The sequence below is a fragment of the Polypterus senegalus genome, chromosome 1, assembly GCF_016835505.1.
Source record: "Polypterus senegalus isolate Bchr_013 chromosome 1, ASM1683550v1, whole genome shotgun sequence".
Classification (NCBI taxonomy): domain Eukaryota; kingdom Metazoa; phylum Chordata; class Cladistia; order Polypteriformes; family Polypteridae; genus Polypterus; species Polypterus senegalus.
This window is the reverse complement of record NC_053154.1, coordinates 74,887,903-74,913,768: the sequence shown is the minus strand read 5'-3', so window position 1 is coordinate 74,913,768 and position 25,866 is coordinate 74,887,903. Positions and strand designations below refer to the sequence as shown.

Sequence of the window (25,866 nt, the reverse complement as noted above, 5' to 3'; positions counted from 1 at the left end):
AGAACAAGTAGATGGAGCCAAACACCAAAGACAGAACAATTATAAATCATTCCAACCAAATTTTAAACAGCAGTATTGTACATCTCACAAATTTTGAATATGTGTTATTTAGGTTCAGACTTACATACTTCAGTGTACTAAAGCTAATGTGCACACCTCATGTCTGGCTTTCTCTTTTACAGACTCTGCTCAGTCATAGTCACCTAGACAATTCAACTGGTAAACATTGTGAGTAGTCACATTCTAAACATGGACTCCTTCTTCTATAAACCTAAAAGACATTAAGGTTATTGGTTCTAATACATTCAATGCAGTTTCTTTTTCTGATTTGATTAGGTAGCCATTCTTGATCTTGTACATAAATGTACTGCATGAGTTATGTAAGAGAGATGTAGTCAATCAAGTAGGATCCCTACTGAAGATTATTGTTATTATTATGGGGTGAAAAGGAGAGAGAGAGAGAGAGAGTCAGCACTGAGCATACTTGTTTCTAGAATAAGATTGTAGGGTGCCTGATATGTGGCCAAATGTACCAACCTGCAAACTACTTTTTAAAAAATTGGTTTAATAGTAAGTTACTGATCTTTAGTTAGAAAATATGTTGTTTCCATATACAGTACCTCTTCTATTTATAATATTTGTGAAAAATAAGTATGGCTTCATTCTAAAGGTAGAGTATCTAATAGTGAATACTCAGCATCCTGTTTATATCACTTCTTTGTATGAAGATCTCTTTGAACTGTTAAATGTTGTTTAACAAATACTGTAATATTTAATTCCTAGATGTTCATAAAACAGAATAAACAAAACATCTGACATCTGTGTTATTATTATATTACCAACACTCTGGAGTAAATGTTACCTAGCTGGAACTCTTCTAAGTCCAGGTTGTCAGCATAAATCCTCCTCCTTGACTTTTCTCCACCCTCAGTCAATCAATTACCGGTAATTAAGTTTTATTTTCATGTAGCGTTATGCATAGAATACCCATTCAAAAGTTGCTATGCACACAGATCAATTACAAATACTGTACAAATGAAACAACTTTTAATTGCAATTAAATATAGGGGTTGGTGATACAAGCTAAATTATACATCAAATATTTACATATTTTTCAAAGGTAGTGGTAAATATCACAGCATAGACCTAAAAGTCTAAAAATGTCTAAAAAAAGTCCTTCTGACTTAAGTTATATCAAAATGATTGTTTTTTTTAAACTTGATATCAAGCAATATTTATATTTATTGTATATGAACAGTCATTTAAACTCCAATTTAAAAAAATCAAACAGAGAACACATTTACCAAACAATAAATACCATTTAAAAATTAAACCTGTCTTTCAGCAGTTCAAAAGATCTCCTAAATAAAAAGTCCACAATGTGCCACCAGGCATGTAATGTTTGAGCACAACTTGGAATACAAAGTACGCCAGAATTAAAGTGTGTCACATGTCTGAGACCAGAAAAATTGTCAATTTATGAAGAATATCGTTGGCACCAGTTTGACATGGGAAAGGGAGAACACATAAGGTGCCATATTATGGATGGAATAAAATAAAGAGTACTGCATGTACAGAGCGCTGCACATGTCAGATTGATGATGGCTGCATACTTTTTAAAGGTTGCGACATTACAATGCTAAAGCACTGCATACCCAGCAAAGTCTGCAAAAGCAAGAATAAACAGTCTGCCTTTAAACTGTGTGTATTCAATACATGAGTGGGTGTGAATGTAATTCGATATGCACACCAGCATTTTGACAGTTCTCAAATCATATTTTCCTTTTTTAAAAGGCAGCTCATTTGTGGCTAAGTAGCATGCTACATCTGTCCTTCCATATTCACAAAGAAAGCCCACTATTTATTCTTGCATTTGCATACAATGTCAGGTCTGCAGAAGCATTGCGAGTGAGCCAATTCAGTGTTTTTTACATGCAGCTCACTCTGTCCATAATGTGCCACCTCGTGTGTTCTCCTTTCTCCATATCAAACTAATGCTGGTGTTATACTATGTATTCCTAATGTACGGAAACATTGCAATGCAGTTTCAAGTAAATATATATTTCTTTAGCTAATTGAAATAAAAGGAGCACCAACAGTTTCCAGAATATATCTCCAAATATATGATTATTGTAAGTATTTTTTTTTTTTGGTTAATGGAGAAGAGAACCAAATGCTAACATTTGGTTAGCAACATTCAATATGTGCAAGTGTGTGTATGTGATTCAGTACATGCGCCACATTTTCATATACAGTAGCTGTACTCAAATATTTTTTTTTGTGGACAAAGTTCCAAGTTTCTTTGGTCCTTCCATTTTCACAAAGAAGCCCACTATTCATTCTTTGGCTTATTATCAATCTGCACTGTTGTACCGACATGCCATATTATGTCAAAGGCAGCTTACTGATGTTATGAACCACGGTAGAAATTATATTTTAAAATTTCTTTGACAAATTTGTACTGATATCCCATTTCTTCCATGCAGCACTAACTCAAGATTAATGTATGCATAAGCAACACACAATGAATAGTAGACTGGAGCAGATGAAAAGCCTGCTAAAACATCGTGATGAGTCAGGATTGATGGAAGTGGGGATGGAAGAATACACTAAGAATACAGTTATTTTAAAGTAGATTTCATATTGGCAGTAAATAACAAGAAAATATCTGGAACAACAATTAGTTAAAAACAATTAAAACAATCAAAAACAAGAGCTACTGTGAAGTGGATTTAAATCTAATCTCCTTTTCTCTTCTGCCTGCCTGTGTTTAGCAACATAACATTTCAACTCAGACAAATCATATTCCATTTGGACATCACTACTGTGTGAAGGTAGGTGAATGTCCAGCACTGCAGAATGTTCCTTTAGATATAATATTACATGTAAGGTGATTATTTATCACCAAATAACACTGAAAGTTTAGATTATATTTGTAATTCCAGATAAAATGCAAGGATATTTCATTTACATTTTCAGAAAAAAAGAAGCACAATGCTTGTTGTTGAACTGAAAGTTCAACCTTTATTGCTGGAATGAATAGAAAAGCAAAACAGTACATCTTAAACAACAGGAAACAATCTGTGAATGTGAGCAGAAGCCTTCTTGCAGTCCTTCCATATTTTATATGTTATACTTGAAAAGACAGTGTTATGTGGGACCTAGAGTTTATATTTAGGCTAACTGTTCTGAAGTAATGATAACTAAAATTGTATTTCCAATAAGCAATCAAAGGTGTATTTACTTTCTGATATTATGTCTATTTGCTTAAAGCATACTTGAGTAGATAAATTAAATCAAATATCAAAACCTACAGCACAATTGTATTTCCATGCTCAAAATGTCAAATAATATTTCCAGTACCAAAACAGAAATGCATGATTTATATCTTTGTTTTCATTTTTTGAAGGTTTTGCTTGGCTGATCATGGATGTGAGAAAGCGCCCCTGTAACTTTGAGAATGTGTTTTTATCCTGCTACATGGACATTGTGCCAAAGTTAGACTGGCACTACCTTCCTGCGTACTTGCATACTTTACACCTGAAAAATTCAAGACTTTGTAAAAGGAAAATGTTGCTCCTACACTCAAAAAGCTTTTAGTTTAAGGACATTTATAAATCATTTGTATTATAACTTATTGCATCTTTGAAATAAGATGTGACAGAGGTTATCTCTTAAATCTTGTTTATTTCTAAAAGCAGAAACAAACTGAAAGCCAAACAAAGCCATCATTAATTCATGTGTTCTTTACACACAATTCAATTTATTGTCACTATATCTTACAGTTTTATTAATTATTTAAATTCAAAAGTAATAGATAATCATAAAACTTTCTACAGGTTATCTACTCCCTACATACTTGTGTGTGTATATACCTAACCTGATTGCTGAAATCACAGCACCAATCAATAGTTTCTCTTACCTCAAACATGTAGTGGTATTTATCCCTTTGGCCAGTAAGTTGTTTTTTCTTCTTTTAGACCCTAATATTAAACTTATTCCCGAAGTATTGAGGCCCAGGTGTACACTGCTTCAAGGGATGTCTTTCTCCTGTCCTCCCATATGCCATAAAGAGCAGATAAGGTTTGTACCTCCAAGTCAAGTACACCCTGTGCCTTTATTTCACTTCTCATTTTTTGCAGAGTGGTATAAAGTCTGTATCAGCAGTACTCTGCTTGTCAGACACTATTTAAATGTAGCCTCCCTTTGTTTTCTGTGCACCTGCGTCTAATAACATGAATAGTACTGCTTTACCATTGAAGGAGATATCCTGGGGTTTGTCTAAAAAGAGTAGACCTGTGAAATACCTGGGTCGATGCCTCTTTTTACTGTAAAGATAAAAAATATGAAGCAACGTTTCTGTTTTACTGCAGTGTCTCTTGCCACAATACACAGTCACATCCACATAAAACCACCTGACAGAGAGCTTTTAAAAATGAAGCGGAGCCTTTGTGCCAGTCACAATGTCAGACTTCAAACTAGAGATCTTCTTCCCCTGCTGTAATGACATATTCCTTCTGTCGCATCACTCTGTTGGGAACCCAGACCTCTTTCATGGATTAATGCCCATTAATCTTGCAGCAATGATTTTTTGGATTTTATTGTTAAATCCATGCTGAATCAATTGAACATAACAGTTAGACAAATTACAGCTTCACCACCCAGCCAGGATGGAAGGGCTGATTTTCTTGAGTGTGACTAATCCAAATTGAAGATGCACAGCTTTGTAAGTGTTACAACACATACAAAATCAAAAAAGGAGAAAATCTGGAAATGCAAGAGCTTTTTCATTTCAACACCTTTCAACAGCTTTCAAACAAAACAAGTCTGGGGATAAACTCTGTACTTTAAAAATGTAGCAGTGCAATGAAATGTAACTTATTGCAGTGTTTTCAAGTGACATGAAGTAATTTCTGAACAGCACAGAGTTGAACTTCCCTACACTTTACATAGCATTTTAAAATGGCTACTTGCTGCTTTTCATTATGATTTTTTTTTGCAAAAAACGCCTTAGAAATTGATTGTCAGAGAACCTGGTTTCATTTAAGAACATTATTATTTTAAAGCAGGGGCGATTTCATGATGGACATTATCTTTTTATTTTTATTTTTAATATTATTGTAATCACACAACATTCCATACAAATAGATACATTTTTAATCAAACAATGCTAGACATTATCTAATCTTCTCCCTGGAGACTTATGGTCAGAAATTTGGAGATGGGGGATTCTTCTGTTTCAAAAGTGTGATTCAGATGCAGAGTTTAAAAAATGCAAATTTTAAGGCTTTTTTTAACATATATAAATGATTTAGCTAGGAATATAAGTAACAAGAAGGTTAAGTTTGCAGATGATACAAAGATAGGTGGATTGGCAGATAACTTGGAATCCATTAAAACTTGTGACAGAAGGGCTTGGACAGCATAAAGGCTTGGGCAGATTTGTGGTAGATGAAATGCAGTCCGTAAATGTTAAGTATTAAACATGGGAAGTAAAAATGCTAGATTTGAATACACAATGAGAGGTCTGCAATTTGAGAGTACACCTTATGAGAAGGATTTAGGAGTCATAATGGACTTGACACTATCAACTTCCTGACAGTGTTCAGAAGGCTTTAAGAATGCAAACAGAATGTTTTTTTTGTTGTCCTTTATTTCTCTTCATACAATTTCTTGTATTAGGTTTTTGTTAGTTTTCACATACCCCATGGGGTCAGAGATTGTACAGCGCCCCTGGACCAATTGCAGATTAAGGGCCTTGCTCAAGGGGCCAGCAGAGTAGGACTTCTTTTGGCAGTGATGGGGATTCGAACCGGCAATCTTTGGGATACCAGCACAGATCCTTAGCCTCAGATCCACCACTCCGCCCTAAATGTTAGGTTATATAGCATGAGGTGTGGAGTACAAGTCACAGGAGGTTATGCTCAAGGTTTATAATGCACTACTGAGGCCTCATCTGGAGTATTGTGTGCAGTTTTGGTCTTCAGGCTACAAAAAGGACATAGCAGTGCTAGAAAAGGTCCAGAGAAGAGCGACTAGGCTGATTCCAGGTCTACAGGGGATGAATTACAAAGAATGATTTAAAGAACTGAGCCTTTTCAGTTTAAGCAAAAGAAAATTAAGAGGTGACATCATTGAAGTGTTTAAAATTATGAATGGAATTAGTAGAGTGAATTGAGACTGTTATTTTAAAATGAGTTCATCAGGAACGTGGGGACATAGTTGGAAACTTGTTAAAGGTAAATTTCGCACAAACATTAGGACTTTTTTCTTTACACTGAGAACCATAGAAAGTTGGAATAAGCCATTCCTCCCAACAAAGCTCGCCAGTCCTATCCACTTATTTCTTCAAAAAAAAAATCAAGTCGAGTTTTGAAAGTCACTAAAGTTTTACTGTCTACCACACTACTTGGTAGCTTACTCCAAGTGTCTATTCTGTTCTTGTCTAGATTGTTCCAATGTGCTAATGTTCTAGTAGACACATGGAATAAGTTTCCAAGCAATATTTCTCAGCTTCTCCTGCAGTATTTGACCTTACAAGACACACACTTTTAACAAGTGCATAAAGAGCACCAACAGAACAGACAGCATCTACAGTACTAGGCAACCAATAGTTAATGCATATGTGGAAAACCCTGTAGTTAACCACAGTACTACTGATCAATGTCCCATGGAGCATTCCAATAGACTACACCACATCATCTATTAACATTCAGTGTAATTTTGTTTTGAAAGAATTGTGCAGGATTAATTAGAAACTTGCCTTATCTTGGTTTTAATTGCCAACTAAACTATTACACAATTATTTCCTAAATTAAAGTAACAATTGCTTTTAGTGGGATGTTTAAATAGTTGCTCATATGAAAACAACATCTCATTTTCAAAGTTAATTGAAGTGACTTAATCTTTAATATTTAACCCTTATATACTCTTTATATTTCATGCCTTCACAGTAGGGTCTGGGTCAGTTTTGACCCAGACCAAGAATTCTCTCATAATAAGTGTCTATACCAAATTTTCAACTACCGATCTATTTAGAATGTATAAATAGCCTATCTAACATTAATAAATGGATGGTTAATCTTAAAGTGATGCTTCAGAGAGCAGGGAGAGTGTATTTTTAAGGTTTTACAACACTCATTTTTGGAGAAAAACACCTACTATCACACAATATCATATCCTGTTTTACCTAAGACATGAAGATGTAACAGCCATAGTGATTTAAAGATATTTTATTGAAAGTGAAAATGGCAAGAACATTCTGGAACAGTTTTGTGATTTATTATATAACCACGTATAACCATTACAACACTTAAACAGAGTCCTCACTGCTATATCATAAAAAAGCTAAACTTATCAATATTTATTCAGTATTAATTAACACGTAGATCACAAAACATAACAAATTGCTTATTGCAAACTAGTGTGTACATTCAAAGCAGTAGCAGAAAACCATTGTGTGTGGGATTTGCACATGTGTTTCCCACATTTGCAGCAGGTTTCCCCTGTTTTGTAGTCCTTTTTTGCAGAGCAGAAGTTGCATCTCCTTCTCTTCTGTCCCCTTGTGTTAGATTCTTCTTTGACTTGTTGATCAGGGCCAGAATATTGCTAGCAGGTAATGTTAGATGCATAAGAAGTAGTCAGTCTTCATTTGAATGACATTGTCTATTGCCATCCTGCCTGCAACTTGATGTAGAAATGAGGACCGACTGATATAATTTTTTTCTACATAAATGCCTCCCTTGTTGCCTCAAAGCATTCTTCATCAGAGTGGCTGTAAATCAGAGTTATTCTTCATGTTGTCTATCTGCTCTGAAGTATCATCCTCTAAATCACTATCTGCTTCCTTATCTTGGAAGATCAGATCAAGAGCTTCTTGCAAAATAAGTCTTGCTGCCATAACCTCAGTCACTAAAATGGCAGGTCAGGTGCGTTTATGATCTTATGACCTTTCCAACACCTCTTGTGATCTCAGTTAGGTCAGAATAAATTAATTCTAATGTCTTTATTTTTAAATTATTTTGTTACATTGCAGCTGCTTGTGCTTGCATATATGCAGTAGATCTTGTGTCTGTGTCAAGGCACCCTCTGACCTCTGTATGACCTCTGCTACTAATGTGTACTATATATGATCTCTCCGATGCTGTTTTACTATTTCAGTATTTCAAGATTCTCCCAAGACCCTTTAAAGACCAGCAGGTGCCTGTCTCTGTGGGAACCTGGGCAAATGTGGTGGGAACACAGACAGTTCTTGTGACAGTGTCTTCCTTGAACTCTGTCACCACTGTCCTATAAAAAATACGCACAAACATAGCACGTACTGTTTCACAGTTTCAAGATTCTCTGAAAACCACCATTTTCCTTGATTTGACCCACTCTGGTGGATCTAAAATCCATCTCAATAGGTATGGGTCAAATTTGACATGGAACAGCCTTAATATACAAAAGGTTTTAGCACCTGTACAACAGAGTATACAATTTTAAAATATATTCATTTTTGTGTGTTTTGGTCACTTTAGGAAAAGTCATCAAATTACAGGCTAAAGTAATGATGTTTAGGGTATTTTTATTGCTGTAAAATATCAAAATGGGTCAAATTTGGCCCAAACAGTATGTAAGGGTTAACATGAAACATGCAACCTAATCTGAGAAGAAAAATCTAGTAGAAAGTATAACTAACAAAAAACGTGATATATCTGCACATCCCTAATGGCTATTTAAAAGCAGACTATCAGACTAAGACTACACAAGTCTTTGAAATCTCAGCAGACATTTTTATTCTGTCACAGATTGACATGCAACTGTCATCACACCTTTCAGAAATGGAGAACCCAGATGATATTTGTTCATACTGTATATTTTTTAAGTTTTTGAACATCATCACATAACTATCTGTCCCATCTGGAATTGACATATAAGAGTTCTTTTTTCTGTCAAGGAGAGGTGGATTTCCATACTTTCCACTTTCAAGGCTCCCAATTGTCTTTACAGCAAAACCTCTTTTTGTAAAGACTGGCTGAACCACTGCTTATATGCTGGAGTGCATCCATTAATTTGACTTCATGTTACTTAAGAGTGAAAGGATGCAATAACTACTCGTTAGAATTTTATCTAAAAATAAAGGAAACACTCTCTTTCAAAACATATTAAAAAATTTTACTTGATTCAGAATTTAGGTTCCTGCCAGGGGTTTGTTTCCTGCCTTGCGCTGGCTGGGATTGGCTCCGGTAGACCCCCGTGACCCTGTAGTTAGGATATAGTGGTTTGGATGGATAGAGGTTCCTGGGTGGATTTAGGTTCCTCATTAAAGCACTCTCTTAACTATGATTCTTCCTGTGCCGATCTTAAGGTTTTTGTGTCTAGTTTGCACATCTAACCTTTCAGAAAAGTAAACCAGCAATATACATTTTTTATAATATTCAATATATCTTTAGTTAAAACATTCTTAATGGCTCAGTGGGTAGAAAACTTTGCAGACTTGGCAAAAGAATGTTGTAAATTTGCTAACCTAAGTTAATGATTTAACATCAAATGTACAGCAGCTGATAATGGAAAGAAGAATGGCAAGTGTTGATAGGGTGACAGTGTCAGTGCAAATATTTAATGAATCACAGATTCCCCATGCAGAGCCCTTCCTCATTAGATAGCAATAGTTAGAGGAGATTCTCAGTGTCAGTGTCATGTAATTTTCAACTTGCAGCTAAATACTTACAATACTGACACATCCATGACAGTTTTTATTGTCCCACTGCTTTTCCGGAATGTCTTTAGAATGGTCTACTATGACATTAGATAATAAACATCCTAGATGTGCTTGCTAACAAATGTTTTTGCATGAATTCAAGGCTGCATCTGATATGCCTGAAAGGAATGCTGAAGCCAAAGATTGATTAATAAACTTAAGTCAGGGCAACAAGACCTTTAGAAACTATATTATTCCTTTTATCAATGTCAGCAGACACTGCCTTGAATGACATGGCATCAACATTGAAATTGAAAGATGAATTTAGTCATGATGTTAGAGATTCACTTGAGTAAGTTATGAGCTTGGGCATTAAAGATAAGAACTTCCTTAACAGAAACTAAAAAAGTAAAAACACTAAAGTCTGGTATTTTACAAACTGAAGTCACTTTTTCCACAATCAGGATTTATATTAATTTGCTGCAGAATATTGTGTTCTTAGGTGCCAATTTTTTTCTGAATTTAAAAAAAAAATGTGCCTATTCTTATGGTTTAAAATAGCATTTATGATGCACTGGTACAAACAAAACTATTAAAATTTACCAGATATATCAATTTTGAAGCCAAGAATTTTCTCGAGTATTTTTTAGTATTGATCCATGTCTTGAGGTTATGTGCATATTTTGAGAAAAAGTATATTAACAAATTTCTGCCATTTTAAAAGAAGTCTGTCTGCAGTCTTCCCCTCATAGCCTGTTTCCTTCTATGACAACCTGTCACCTTCAGGGGTGTGGCTTTTTGTAGTTCAGATCATGAACTTACAGCTGCCATGCTCTTTGTGAATGATCTGACTGGTAGAACACTGCTCATGCAATGGGGTGTGGGGCAACCAGGTCACTCCATCTAGATATGTTTGCTCCAACACAATTTCTTAAAAAAACACATTTTAGATATGTATGTATGTTTTTAAAGCAAATGTTTTGTATAATAAAAATGAACTAAATTAAATTTACTAGTTGCTGAACAATTGTAAAATTTTGCAGTTTTCTTGGACAGCAATTTTGATCACATGAGTGCTGCAGCAATTGAGTTGCCAGACTTGACAAGTTCATCTTTCCTACTGGTGAGTTCAGTTGTTATACATCTGCTTTTATAATGTTGTGTTTTAATCTAGCAAAATCATGCATCAGCCTTGGTGCACTTTTAATTTATCTACAGTTTTGCAAACTACATTTTAGGCTGGCAGTACATCTATAGCATTATTTTAATAGTTGTGTTTCCTGATTGCAGTGTTAAGCTAATCTAAGAAGAAGTCATTCTTGAATTTGTATGAGTACAGTATGCTTATATTGTTTTTATTTCCCATTGCACTGAATGATATATTCAGTGCTGTGTGTTCAGTTTTCCATATGTATGAACCTCTGCACTTATGGATGCAACCTTGCACGTGTTTAACTGACACCACTTCTGTTTGGCTTTGGGCTTATTGATCCACAGTGCTAACCTACAGCATTACATTGTGGAGTTCTGTTTTTTCTAGTCTGTTCAGGTATATTTCTAGTAAACTGAAAATATTGTGTGTTTTTTTTTTGTTTTAAACTTGTATCACCTTCACCATGTAACAAAAGCAAATGCCCTGTTTCTAACTATGTTATGAAGCAGAACCTATACAGTATTTGGGCAACATTTTTCTCAGGATTTAAACAAATAAAGTTCCATTTTATGATCTCTGGTACACATTGACATTAACACTAACCCCACTCCCACTAACACTAATCTGGAATTCACCTAATCTCTTTATGGGATGAGAGTAAAGACCATGGATAGTCTTTAAACTCAATATGGACAATGACTGGGCACGAGGTTCAAAACTAGGACACTAGATCTGTGAAGCAGCAGTGCCACCATGCCACCCTTCATAAAAGCTACTCATCAATGGAGAATTCAGTTTGCCAGTAAATAACACTTGTGGAGGACTGCCGGCTTTCTGTTCCCGCCCTCACCCCCAGCCCGCCAGGAGGAGCTCTCCCGACAGCATGATCGTGCACCGAGTTCCAGCAGGGCCTCATGGACTATGTAGTTTTTTTTTTACACAGTCCTGCTGGATACCTTGGGTGCCACCGGGAGTCGCTGTAGGGGGGCTCGTGGGCTCTTGTGTGCCCTATAACCCGGGAGTACGTCATGGTCACGTGACAGGAAGGAACGACGTGCTCCCGGGTTGAAGAAAAGGACTGTTTACCCTGACCCAGAAGTAATAAGGAACTGTGGACTAATTGGGCAGGAACACCTCCGGGTCAGGGGCTATAATAGGACTACGGGCCAGTCCAGACACTGAGCTGAGCTGGGAGGTAGAGGGGCGAAGTATCTGGGCGAGGAGGAGAGAAAATAGTGTTGTTGTTAATTGAATATATGAGTAGTGTGGAGGGTGCTTTGTGCACGTTAGTGATAATTAATAAAGAGTATTGAACTTTTATCCAGTGTCCAGCATGGTACATGAGGGTTCAAGGGAGCACTAGCGCCCCCTACTGCCACACTGACATGGCCAACGGGGGAGTGTCGGAAACACCTGGAGCTCATTGGGGACATGTATAAAAGGGGCCGTCTCCCTTCATTCAGAGCGGAAGTCGGGTGGAAGAAGGACGGAGCTGGAGAGAGGACTGGAGGCGGCCAGAAAGCCACTTGTGACTGTAGGCCTGGACTTTGGGAGATCGGTGCTGGAGGCACTGGGTTTGTGCACTGAACTGTTTATTGTAAATAATTTGCAAATAAACGAGTGTGTTGGGTGAAATAACGATGTCTGGCTGTCTGTGTCCGGGCCAATTTCCACACACTTTATAACTAATACTAAGCAGTTCTATTTCTCACTGTGCTGAACAGATTCAGATGTGGTTTTGTGCTATTTTATTTCCTTATTTACATGAAAAGTCTTCCCATGATGCTCACTGTGACCAATCCTTACTTCAGAAAAAAATGGCAAGGAATGGTCCATACAATATGCCCATTCAAATTACACTACCATAAGAAATCACTCAAAGGAACATTTTTCAATACAATACAACTGATTGCACTGTTTAACCCATTTGGCCCAGTGTGTTTAGTTTCAAATTTGGAACTAAACACATTAGATCAAATGAAGTAAACAAGCTGCATAGATAGAACAAATTCTACAGTGATGTTTTAATGCCTCTGTCCATGTCCACCTTTACAGATCTACGTAAGTCTGCTTATATGTGTTCATTTCTCTTCATTACCAAGCATGTTTCCTGGAAGGGTAACTACCCGTTAGCTACCCGTTATGCAGTGTGCTTGTGTGTGTGCTTGATTGCACACGTGTGTGTGCATGTATATTTAATAAATTACCATCAAAAACTACTCATTCAAAACTTCTAGGCCTGGTCCAATGACTAAAAGGAGCAGTCTGCAATATTCCCAGTTAAATGAAACAGTTTTTATGTTAGTTATTGTTGGATATAGGTCAAACATTTTTTTGGGGATATTGGTAAGTACTTGATCAAACTGGGCAAGAAAACATTAGTTCTGCAGACTTAACAAGTGTGACGGATGGCTGGGACGCCCCTGAAGCATATGGGAAACACAATATTTCCCCCTGGACGCTAGATGGCAGCCTCCCTGGGTTGCAGCGGTGCCTTGGATTCCCCCAGGGGCTTCATTGGGGTTGGAGTGTTGTGTAGCCTTGTTGGGTTCAGCAGGTGCTGCCAGGGGGTGCTGCAGTTGGACCCTTTTGGGCACTGGTTTCGCCACACCCAGAAGTGCAGCCGGATATCGGCAATCAAGCACCTGGACCACTTCTGGGTGCTCAGTAAAAGTAGCCAGCAACCACCACTCAGGGGCCAGAGTCGGGTGGAGGAGGACAAGGTTGCCTGGGAAGAGTGGTGGTGCAAAGAAAGAGAGCTTTTGTATTGGTGTATTGTGCTTGGGACTGCGTTGTGCCTGTGGGGATTATGGGGAAGGCGTGCCCCACAGGTGAAGAAAATAAATAGTTTATTTATTTTATACATGTGTCTCCGTGTCCAATCTGTGTCGGATCGGGCACATAAATAGTACCTTTTTACACAAGATAAACACAATGCAATTTGTTTAAAGAAGACAGTCCAATTTTTTGGAAGTTATTACTCTATATTGGCTTCAGCGTTCAGGGTGGATATCTTGGATAGCACTAAATTGTTCTATCTTTGCTAGGATGTAATCAACCAAGAACATGCATCATTTTCCAACAACAATTGTTTTTCCAATGACACACACTCACATATAGACACCTTGCTAAAATCAGCCTTTCTTGACATTTGAAACATCATAGAATTAGTTTCTGAACTTAATTTGATAGCATATTTCTAACAACATAACCAAATATCCATTACATGGCATTAAAAAGATTCTGTAATAAAATGTACTACTTCAAAATTGGTTAGATTTTTATAAGCATATCACAGAATCATGGAACATATTTTTTGAAGTTGAAAACTTTTTACAGCTCAAAGAGAATGTATTCGGTATATTTTAAGATTTTGTTTTGAAAAAAATACTTCACCTAAGAACACAGTTTCTCGTAGCAAATGAATGTATAGCATGATTGTGAAAAAATATCACAGTTATCCTTTAGTTTGAGCAGTAGGTACTGTATGTACCTCCATCATTTAGCAAGGTTTTAGAGCCCCCCTATAGATGATCAAAACTGTACTGTTAGCCTTGCTGAAAATAAGAGCTATTTTAAGGAAGAGTGATATTTGTATTGATGTGGTTCAGAGCATTTTAAGCAGTCAATGAAGGAGACAGCCTCCAGTAAACCTCACATGTGAGAGCCAGGCAGAGACAATGCATTTCACAATGAATTAGACTACCAACATCAGTGATGATCAATTATCAGCCGAATAATGAAAATGAACATCTAACAACGTATTATTCTGACATAGAGTACAACCACTAAATGACAGTATTAAAGCATATTTCAACATCACGATCAAATACTTTACTTTTTACTTTACTGTAAAAAATTTTTTCAACAAACACAGTGCTTAATTGTATTGTACATACAGTAAGTAATTCATGACAATGACTACTATAAAATAGTGAGAAATTCTCATACCTTTTAAATTGAAAAAAAAAAACAGAACTGAAAAGTTTAGTTTGCACATGCATACACATGAGCTTACGAAATCTGCAGGCTCCAAGGGCCTGCCCAAGCAACCGGAGACAAAAAGGAAATATTGTTCAAGGTAAGAAATTACATTGAGCCTATCAAGGAGAAATGGAAAAATGTGATTGTACTGAGCACATTAAGCCTGTCATAAACATTTTAACAATACCTTAAATCAGTGGTACTTAACCTGTGGCTTGTGAGCTGCATGTGGCTCTTCAAAGGCCAGTTGCAGCTCTTTTAAGCCCTACTTAAGAAAAAAAAAGTCTTATAAAATTCTTTTAAAAACTTTGTCAACAGAATTCATTTAATTGTCACTCACGTATATCATTCTATTACTCCCCCACCCTTCAACCGCCTGAAAAACACAATCATGTTTTATCTCAGATCTCGTGCTAGAAAAACTAGCATGAACACTGGGAAACTAGCATTTAGCAAAAATGGCTAAAGAATGTAAGAGGCACAAATATTAAAAAGGAACACCGAGCATTTAAAGAGGACTGGAAACTCAAGTTTTCTTTTGTGTCAAGTGATGTGGGAAAATGTATCTGTCAGCTTGGTGATAATATCATTTTGTAGTTTAAGTGGTTCAATTTGCAGTGCTGTCATGAAGCTAAACACCCAAAGTTCAGTACTGAAGGGTGGCCAGCTATGGGGGAAAAAGATGGCGTGAATCGAACAGAACTGAACTGCTCAGAAAAACTTCTTCCACACAAATATTAGTGAAAGGGCGACAGAGGCATCCTACAAAATCACTCATGACTTGACGAAAAAGATGAAGCCATATACTGATGGAGAATTGATAAAGGATTGCATGCTGCTTGCCTGTTCAATGCTGTTTCCTGACAAAAAAGACCTGGAATGAGAGGCAAAAAAAAATTCAACTGCCGGATTATACTGTGACTAGGAGGGTATTGGATATTGTAAATATTCTCAAGAACAAACTGTCATCTGCAGAGTTTGTCATCCTTGCAATGAATGAAAGCCTGGATATTAATGATAAGCCACAGTAATAACTCATCTTCATCCGAGTAATCACCAGGGAGTTTGAGATTACAGAAAAACTGCTTGATATAATTCCACTTAAACAATGGGTGCAGAGATCAAAAATGCTGTACTGGAGATATTGGCAAAGTTTAACATTAGACCAGAAAAGAATCACAGCCTTCACAATGGATGGCACACCAGCAATGCTTGGTAAGTAAGAGAACAGGAGCTGATCCATGTCTCTGCCGAAACCCTTACTGAAAAATGAAGGAACTGCAGAGGGCATTTTCTTATACCACTGCATTATGCATCAGCAAGCCTTGTTGGCGAAGTTCAAGAATCTGAATGATGTGATGGAAAATATAATCGAAGTGGTTAATTACATCAGGGCCCGTGGAAGAAACTGCTTGAACTTTAAACTGCTATGTGAAGAGTTTGACACTCACTACAGGGATTTGGTATTGCACACTGAGAATAGATGGCTACCTAGAGGATGTATTCTAACAAATATTATGGACGTGCTTGAAGCACTGAAAGCCTTAATTGTCGGCCAGTGGGAGACGTCACGATTTTCCTTTTTGGATGGTAAAGAGTGGGTACTTTCTGTTGCTTTCCTGTGTGACGTTACACAGCACTTGAACAAACTTAATATCAACATGCAGGGAAGAAATAAGACTATGTATAAACTCTACAGAGCTGTCAGATAATTCTCTTGGACGTACTCAAACACAGTATCCGTGGTTCTGATTACCAGTTTGTCCCCACAGTTCAGAAAGTGATGGTAATGCATATGGATGCTGCCTTGTCCTGTCAGTCACAGTTCTGTGATGCCCTAACAGAGCACAAGTAAGCCTCAATGCAGCTTGAACTGGAGTTTGCAGAGTTAAAGTGCTCAGAAGAACTTTCAGATGAAAGATGTAGTGGACATTTGGAAATTGGCAGGGCATATTCCAAACATCTCCAGACTTGCAAGACACGCCATTTCGATGTTTACATTCACATACCAGTGTGAAACGCCTTTCTCTGTACTCTCAAAAATAAAATTCTGCAACCAAAACAGATTGACTCAGCTGCACACAACAGAGGCCCTTTGGATTGCCATTTCTAGTGCTGAAATCGACTAGAAATCCCTTGTGCAGCAGAATGACAGTAAGAAATTGAAGTAAGTACAATGTTGCTCTTCTGATAACCCCTTCTCGTCTAAAATACTAATGCAGGCTACAGGAGAACTGAAAGAATGTTTTCTTTTTCCTTCAGAAGGGGATAAAGGAGAAAGGGGAACATCAAAGAGAAACTGTGCATTCATCAACAGTGTACTGTATGTTACCTGCTGTTTTGGATTGTTTCTTACCTGTTCTTATGGACTGTGATGGTCAGTACTGCTGTTGGTTATGTTGTTATGGGCTGTGAAAAACAGCAATGTGCTGCCTGTTGCTGTTATGGACTTTGTGATCAGCACTTGGAAATATTTAATAATGATAACGTTGAAACGCGGCCAGTAATGTTAAAATTTGTGGTTGCGGTGATGATAAATTACAGTTATTAAATCATTCTTTTCATCCCTTAAAACATATATTATCCTTATTCTCAAATGCATAATGGTTTCAGAGAGGAAAGGGATGTTTGTGGATTGCAAAAAAAATCTTTTGTCAATGTGACTCCTGAGGAAGTCAAGGTTGAGAACTGCTGCCTTAAATTATTTAGGTGACTTTCTTTTTATGTAAGTTTTGCATAAAGGTATCATTTGTTGGGGGCTATGGGACAATGTGCCTATACCCTTAATACAGAAACGCTACTGCATTTTATATTGCTATGGATGGCACGACTGGGCTGGCATCCCTGCGAGGATAGGTCCCAGCCCATTACTTGTCTGGGAGGCCAGAAGTAAGAAAAGGCTGGAGACCTCCTGTCTTTGTCATGAAATTGGCAGAAGGAGCCAACCATATAACAGACATAGGACCATCACTGGGCCAGGAGTATAACATCATGGAGCAATGGAGGAGGACTCCATATTCTAGATGGCAACATCCTCGGGCCTCAGTACCCAAATGGACACCCGGAGGGTATGCTGGGAATTGTGGTAATGTGCAGTAGCCCTGTTGGGTTCCATGAGTGCCGCCAGGGGGTGCTGCGAAGATTTACACTCCTTACTTTCAGGGAGTTCCGCTTGATCTGGAAGTACTTCCAATAGGATATGCCCTAACCCTAGAATTACTTTCAGGTCTTGTATAAACCCAGGTGATGTGGAGTCAGGTGGATGATGGACAAAGCTCGCATGGGAGGAGTGGAGGAGGAAGGAAGAAGAGAAAATGATTACTAAAAAGAAACCTTTGTGAAGGTAATTTATTATAATAAACCTTTGAGCTGAACTCGGAACTTGAGTCTGTGCAGTTTTGTCTGGGGTTTGAGGTGCAGTAACACCCCCTAGTGGTCAGTATATGTTATAAAATATTTTTAAGATTACAATGGAAAATATATTCAGCTGTCAATTATTGTACCCTCTTTTACTCAATTACAGACAAACCTACACCAGTACTTCTGAGGTGCAAAGCAGAAACCACTTCTTGATGGGACCTTTTTGAATTTGGATCCCTCACTACCACACTCACTGCATTTCTAATATCTCACCTTTAATTGTTGATTCCCACATAATCCAAATGCTGCACATGTCAATGCTGCATCAGTAGTTATTAAATCTGGAGTCACCATTCACTTTTGTATTACATTCAATACTATAATGTGGTTTACTCAATCAAGTTTTATTTTGTAGAAGGCTTACTGTTAATTGAAAGTTAATGTATTTTTACATAGCAGTTATTTTGTTCCAGTGATCCATGTTACTTACAGTATTTGCTTCATGCTGTCTGAAGCCCTCCCCAAAGGAAATGAGTGTTTTCTAAAATAAATTAAATATGTGATTAGAATAGCTCATTGTTTCTGATGCGTCACTAGCAAATATACACAAGTGTAGCCCTATTTTTATCTTTTGGCACAAGGTATTACTGAGTTCTTCGCATGGTTGATCATCCAATTTATGATGGCATGTGACGCATTGAACAAAATGGAAAGGAATTTGAAATTAAAATGTTTAGGTTATTCCTGAATCATGCATAAGGCAGTATGGTGGTGCAGCAGTTAGCACTGCTGCCTCATAGATCTATGGACTCAGAGATATATAGATTGCTACTGTCTTTGTGGAGTTTAAATTTTGATGATCTTCCAAAGCTGGTTTTCTACAAGTTGAAGGGTTTCACAGATTTGACTTTAGCACCTTTACATTGCTTTACAGTTTTGTGCCAAGCAGATGCCATACTAGGCGTGTGTGCAGCTGGTGAGGATGAACTCCACTATACAGCCGTAGAAGTTAGTGAAAACAAATAGAGGAAGCAAAACTTTCCACAAGCAACAGAGAAAGTAAATGCACTGGTGAGTCTTATTGACCAAAACCAGAATGTATTGTACCCCTTTCAATTCATTAGTGATGGTCACTCCAAAGACTTTAAAGCTGCTAGCCCACTCAAATGAAAATAAGAGTGTAGTCTCCCTTCTGTTTCCTGAAGTCTGTGACCACTTTACCTATCTAGGGACAATACAATTGTTCAGGGATGCCTCTATCATTTTGTCTTGTACTTGATGGTATTGGCTCCAGCTTCCTCATGACCCTTCTCAGGATAAGCATGTTTGGAATTTGGATGAATAGTTGTATTGCTAGATTACTCCATTACTGTCCTTTAACCCATTTTACCTGGGAATTCTTTGTGTTTGTGTTTCTGGGTTTGGAGTAAGTTCAAACATTCCCTATAAGGTACATAATGTGTCCATGTGAACCTACTACATTATTTCTCCTCTTTTGTGAACCTGCAGTAAAATAGATGTTTGCAGAAGATATGGCAGCATACTGCATGTGGAATGTCTTTTTGGCCAACGTCAAATATGAACTTTACATATACATCCATCTATGTATTTTGTAAGCCATTTATCCAAGTCTATGTCACAAGAATCCAATGCCTGTACAGATGGTTCATTTTAATATAGATCTTATGAGTAATAAGTGTTTAACCACAAACTGACAAGTGGGCTTATCTTTATGAACAAATAAATTTTAAACTTTGGCCGGATTATGGCATGGCTGTAAAGCCTAAACTAGTAGTTCAATCAAGGCTTCTCATCCACTCTGTGACACTGAGCAAATCACCCTACTTCTAGTATAACAGTCAAAGAAAAACATATGAACTATTGTGATGCATCCTCTGTGATGGACTGTGGCCAAGCACAGGGTTGGATTTTGCCCTGTGCCAGATGCTGCTAGAATGGGCTCCAGCCCCCCCACAATCCTGAAATGGGGTTTAAGACAAATTATATTAATGTATTCCGATCCTGTCAGTCACCTTGGGTAAAGAAAAGTTAATGATAAAAGTGGGAAAATACGTGTCACTTCTTCCAGCTGATGTGCATATTCCTTGGGGATTCTTCATAGCAGGAGGTGAGGTGATTGAACACTGGATAAAAACTTCTTCTGCCTTTGCTTTAATAACATACAATGACTCTTTTTATAGATGTTATATGTTCAAACTATTCAGATCAGTGTATTACACTCCAAGTGCATTTTCTCTACCCAATCCCTTTGGCAAGGCAGGAACCACTTTCACATATTTTACATTACAAATGATGAAACTGTATGAACACATGTATGTGCTCATAATCCAGCAACAATAAGATATTTTATAATGTGGCCCAAGAGCTAATGCTCTCTAAATGGCTTGTGTGGAGTCTGCAAGTTCTCTCTAAAGCAAGATTCTCAAACTCTGGTTTTCATTCTAACCCTTTTCTTAAGTAGTGACCTGTTTTTGCTGCTAATTAACTTTGTTGAATTAATTTTAATTGACTTAGTTTTTAAGATTTGTTCCCTTCAATTTCTTCATCGTTCAACAGAAGACCAACTAAGTCAGGGCCTCAAATACCAACTAATTTCACTCTAACCAGTTGCATAATTAGGTGCTGATTCTTGTTGTTAATTAAACCCGCTCTCACTTTGCAATAGCAGACATTTCTGAAATTGTTGATTTTCTCTTTTCTAAGAGCACTGTTAAAATGTTGTGTGTACTTGAACAGATCAACCTTCCTGAGAGCTTCATCTTTCTTATTTTTCAGATACTGTATGATGGACACAGTTTGCTGGTTATGTTTTGGCTCATTTTGCATCTCACTATTGTTTGGCAGCTAATTGAAGAAAAAGAAACAATTGAGGGTTCTGAGTCTTCAAGAGCAAGTCAATTCAAATTAATTCAAAAGAAGTTAATTAGCAGCAAAAACAGGTCACTAATTAAGAAAAGGGTTAGAATGAAAACCTGCAGCCACTGCGGCCCTCCAGGAACAGAGTTTGAGAACCCTACTCTACAGTATGTCTGTTTATGTTTTTCTCAGATTCCCTCAATTGTTCCCATATGACTGTGTGAGTGTGTAGACAAGTGTGCCCTGTAATTCAATGTCCAGAGTTAAGTTCTGAAATGATAGGCACCCGCTTACAGTGACCTGAACTGGATGGATGGAAGAGAGGGTAGATGAGAAATCATTCAAAACCTGAATGAAATGACTGGAAAGTTTCAAGTTTTCTCATTTCATTTGCCATAAGTAAAAGGTGCAACTTTTATTTTTAGCAGTTTACTTCAATTTGGAATAGCAGCTTATCTCTCCTTCCTTCTTACACCTTTATTTGCATGTCACAAGGCACAGAGGTAAAATAAAAGGAGGAGTTCAGGCCTGTCTGGATGCAAACAAAGAATGATCCTCAGGATCTGTTTTCTCAATCAGATTTAGAAATGCATCAAGATTAGAGAATGATCAAATCCTAATTGCTACTGCTTAATGTTAAAGTCTTAACTTTCTTGAAAATAATAAGTAACATGAACTGGCTGTTTATTGTAACTGGGTCTTGGATTTTTACATAAAGATATTTATGTTTTATGTCCTGTTTAGTCAATGTATTTTAAGCTTTACATAAAGATTCTGATCTCAAAGGTGGCCTGGTTTCTGGTGTTAGTGTCTTACACTTGATTGCAGCTTTTTGTATAATGTTTCTCAGGAGGGCTTTCTGCTACTACAGATATCTTCTGAGTTTTTAAAGAGACTCCCTCACTGCTAGCTTAGGACTTCCCACAAGAGACCAATGATGGAGTTTATCAGGACACTTGAATAGTGGGGATGTTTCTATTTAACACCATTTATAAGCAGTTGGCACCCAGGCATCATGATTTTGCCTTCTGCTCTTCCCTTTGCAAACCAGTAAATACACCAGCAGCACCAAATTTGTCTTCATCTATGTGGTTGCTTTTCGTGCCTGGAGTTTTAAAAAGTCAGTGCCTGTTAAACATTGGATGTGTGTTCATTTATTAAGGCCTTTAGTAAATTGGTGTACTGGATGTCTGAACCAAACTGGACCTAACTGTTTAACGTAACTGCACACGATGTCTCTTTTGCTTAATTAAAATTGTTAATGTCCATCACAAATTACAAACTCATGTTCAAGGTATTTAAAATTTGTACTTCTACAGAAACATTTACTGAGCATATCCATTTTTATTCTGTTCCATTCCCTAACTGAAAGAAGAGATGCTAACAGAACTGTTGCTTATGCTCTACTAAACATTGCAATCTTTTATGCAGCATAACTTGCATTTGCAGTGCAGTGTAATTCTTTGTTGTTAGTTCAACAATGCCAAGAAAATCCATTCTCTATATGTATAGACTACTTCATGCATGTTGAGACAGTTAATACATTAGAAAGACTTTTGATAAGAACTATCCATTCAGCCCAACAAAGCTTGCCAATCCTATTCACATAATTCCTTTAAATTAACATCAAGTTGAGTTTTGAATGTCCATCGGTCCATCACACTACTTGTTAACATATTCCATGTGTCTGTAGTTCTCTGTGTGAAGACAGATGTCCTAACAGTTGTCCAAAAATACACTGATAAAGAGTATATCATTCATAAGGTAGTTGAATTTTTTGGTTAAAATGGATCAAACTCACAACTATGTTAAAATAAGAAGAAAGATGGAAGCACTTGATAAAGTATTTAAGTATAAGATGGGGAACATAATATAATATACTCAAAAACCTTTAATTGAGTTCAAAATGAATTAAAGCCCAAGTGTAAGGCAGAAACTGACCTGGGGCAAATTGCCACTGCATTGCAGGCCCCACTCATACACATGTCTATTTGTATCAATACAGAATCACCAATCAACCCAACTGCATGTGCTTGCAATGTAGAAGGAAACAAAAACAACCTTCAGATACTGCACATAAAAATCTAACAAACATGGGGTTCAAACCCAGAATCAGAAAGGCAGAAGCCCTAGACATTGTGCCACCATTTTCCCATAAAAAATGCAGCTAATTTTTATTTAACAAGTAAATGCTGAGCACTTCAAGACTAGCCATTTTTAAGCAGTCACTTTAGAAGCTGCAGTTGGCTGAGAGCTAAATGCAGATATACTGTAGACTCCAGTATGTTGGACATCATGGGGCTGTGATCGATGAGAATCTAGTCCTATTGGAAATGACTCAAATTGTTAATTGTGCTGCAGAGACCATGGACACACACAAAGCAGTGCTAATCTGAGAACAGCTGATGTTGTACTCCATAGTGTATTTCTTATCTGATGTTGTTATCTGACAGTTTTACACCATATAAAGACAGTCTTATTTTATCTATTTATTTCACATATTTAGTCATTTTTATTACTTTATTTCTACTCTACTTTATACCACACAGTGAATTACGAGTCTCTAGTCAGCTATTACGGGAAGCTACTTGTGGCAAATGTAAACCTGCCATAGAAAGTTTTGTGACAACTGCTTTTCTTCAGAATAAGGAATTGATCAGAGCAATTGGTGCTTAACATGCACAGGCACAGGAACAGGAATAACATATTATATTCAGATATAGGTTATGCAAATGTAGTCCCTGGCTGGGAGTTCTATGAAGAAAAACAGTGCCATCTTTGTGTTACCTTATCCATTAATTAGCAAACCTGATTACTCTAGTTAAGGGTTATAGGGGCTACAGCCTATTCTGACAGTGTCAGGGGCAAATCAGGTTCTAGCTCTGGTAGGGCACACTCACGCACACACTCACACAGAACAAATTTAGATTTGACCATTAACCTAATACGTATGTCTTTGGGAAGAAAACCAGGAATACCAAATAAAAACTCACAAAGACAAGTGGAGAATGTGAAGACCACACACACATTAACCATGCTGGGATTCAGACCTGTTGCACTGGAGCTGCCAGGCAGCAATTATAACCCGCTGATTCCCTGTGCCTCAATATTCAACCATGTCATAAACATGAAATGTGACATCACGGTGGCTTTATTGGGGTAAAGAAATAGTATCATTTATAGTTTGTTAAAGAAGGCTGATAATATGTATTTTGTGTGATGTTCATAAAGGAATGTAGGGTTTTTTACATAAGATGTGAAACAAGCACATAATGACGACTTATAGAATGAAAAAAGATAATACTTGGATGAATGGAAATAAGACTGAAAAATAATTGGAGATATGCAAATGGAAAACAAAATACTAAAAAGTGTTACAACTATTAGACTATATAAGTTTAAGCTCAGTTAAACTAACCAGTGAGTTTATGCTTGTATGAAGATCTACAGTATACTAATAAAAGGCAAAGCCCTCACTCACTCACTCACTCACTCACTCATCACTAATTCTCCAACTTCCCGTGTAGGTAGAAGGCTGAAATTTGGCAGGCTCATTCCTTACAGCTTACTTACAAAAGTTGGGCAGGTTTCATTTCGAAATTCTACGCCTAATGGTCATAACTGGAAGGTATTTTTCTCCATTAACTGTAATGGAGTTGAGCTGGAAGGGCGGAGTTTCGTGTGACATCATCACGCCTCCCACGTAATCACGTGAACTGATTGTCAACGCAGTGCGTAGAAAACCAGGAAGACCTGCAAAAAGCGCTTAAGAAAACATGCATTATATAATTGAGAACGCAGCGAAAAACAATAAGAAGCGAGCGAGTGACATATACTACCATATTCATGAGTGTTGCTGCCTCGAAAGAAAGCAAGGTGTAAACCTAAACTTTAAATTAAGTTCATAGACAGGCTACCGCTGGCGTTTCACATGCCCACAGGTAATGCGGGATACAAGTTTAATGAGAGGATGCAGGATATAAACGAGAGTTTTGATCACTTTATAACTAAGTTAAAATTGTAGGTGAAGGGGTGTGCTTATGCAAATTCCGAGAGACTGTGTTTGTGGGGGATTGACAGTTAAGGCGGGTGGGGGAGTCACGTCATCATCTCCCCTCCCATTCATCTAATTTCGGTCTGAGCTGAGCTCCGCGGCTAATGCCGTCTTCCGAAGCAACTTTGTCAGACTGCCACCAAATACTCACAGAAAAATCCACAAGTTAATACACACGCTGTCTCTATAGAGTTTCTCCACACTGAATCCTCCAGGCACTACTTACAAAAGGTCACATTGACAATCGTGTTACGTTATTTTTAAAATCTTTCCTTTTCTTAGCACAAGCACAGCTGAGAAGCTTCGATGCATGTGCTCCATAACGCGTTAAAAAATAATGCATTTAATCACACTTTGCATTACAAGCAAAGGGAGCTTTTGTCAATGCATGATTTCCTGGTACTGCACACCGATTACATTGATCAGCGCATCCCGATTCATTTTATCCTCGCACCACCTTAGTTTGAGAAGAAGTCTGAAAAAATATGAGGTTAACACAGAAAAACATCACCAATTCAAGCTTTATGAATAATCGATTCGCCATCAATAATTGTTTTGGTAAAGCCATCCTCCTTCCATTTTATAATTTTTCCGCCAATAGCCATGATTAAATGAACGGTAAATAAAGTAAGAGCAAAGCGAGGGTGACTTATTTAGGCAGGCATATATATGACAGCAACACTCATGACAATGTCAATCATGTTACGTTATTATTAAAATGTTTCCTTTTCTTTTTCATTACTTCTTTAACACACT

The 25,866-nt window shown here is 37.3% G+C and overlaps 1 protein-coding gene across 2 annotated transcripts in view; it reads right to left on the bottom strand.

Annotated features, from left to right (window-relative positions):
- Positions 1-25,866, bottom strand: part of lingo4b (leucine rich repeat and Ig domain containing 4b) — a 111,149-nt gene that overhangs the window by 3,287 nt on the left and 81,996 nt on the right. The window contains exon 1 of one of the 2 annotated variants that reach the window (XM_039750888.1): positions 3,923-3,961. The exons of the other annotated variant lie outside the window; for it this stretch is intronic. Within the exon in view, the coding sequence (XP_039606822.1) occupies positions 3,923-3,931 (9 nt within the window). The 5' untranslated portion in view covers positions 3,932-3,961. Of the gene's footprint in view, positions 1-3,922; positions 3,962-25,866 lie in introns of those variants that run through there. 2 annotated transcript variants of the gene reach the window in all.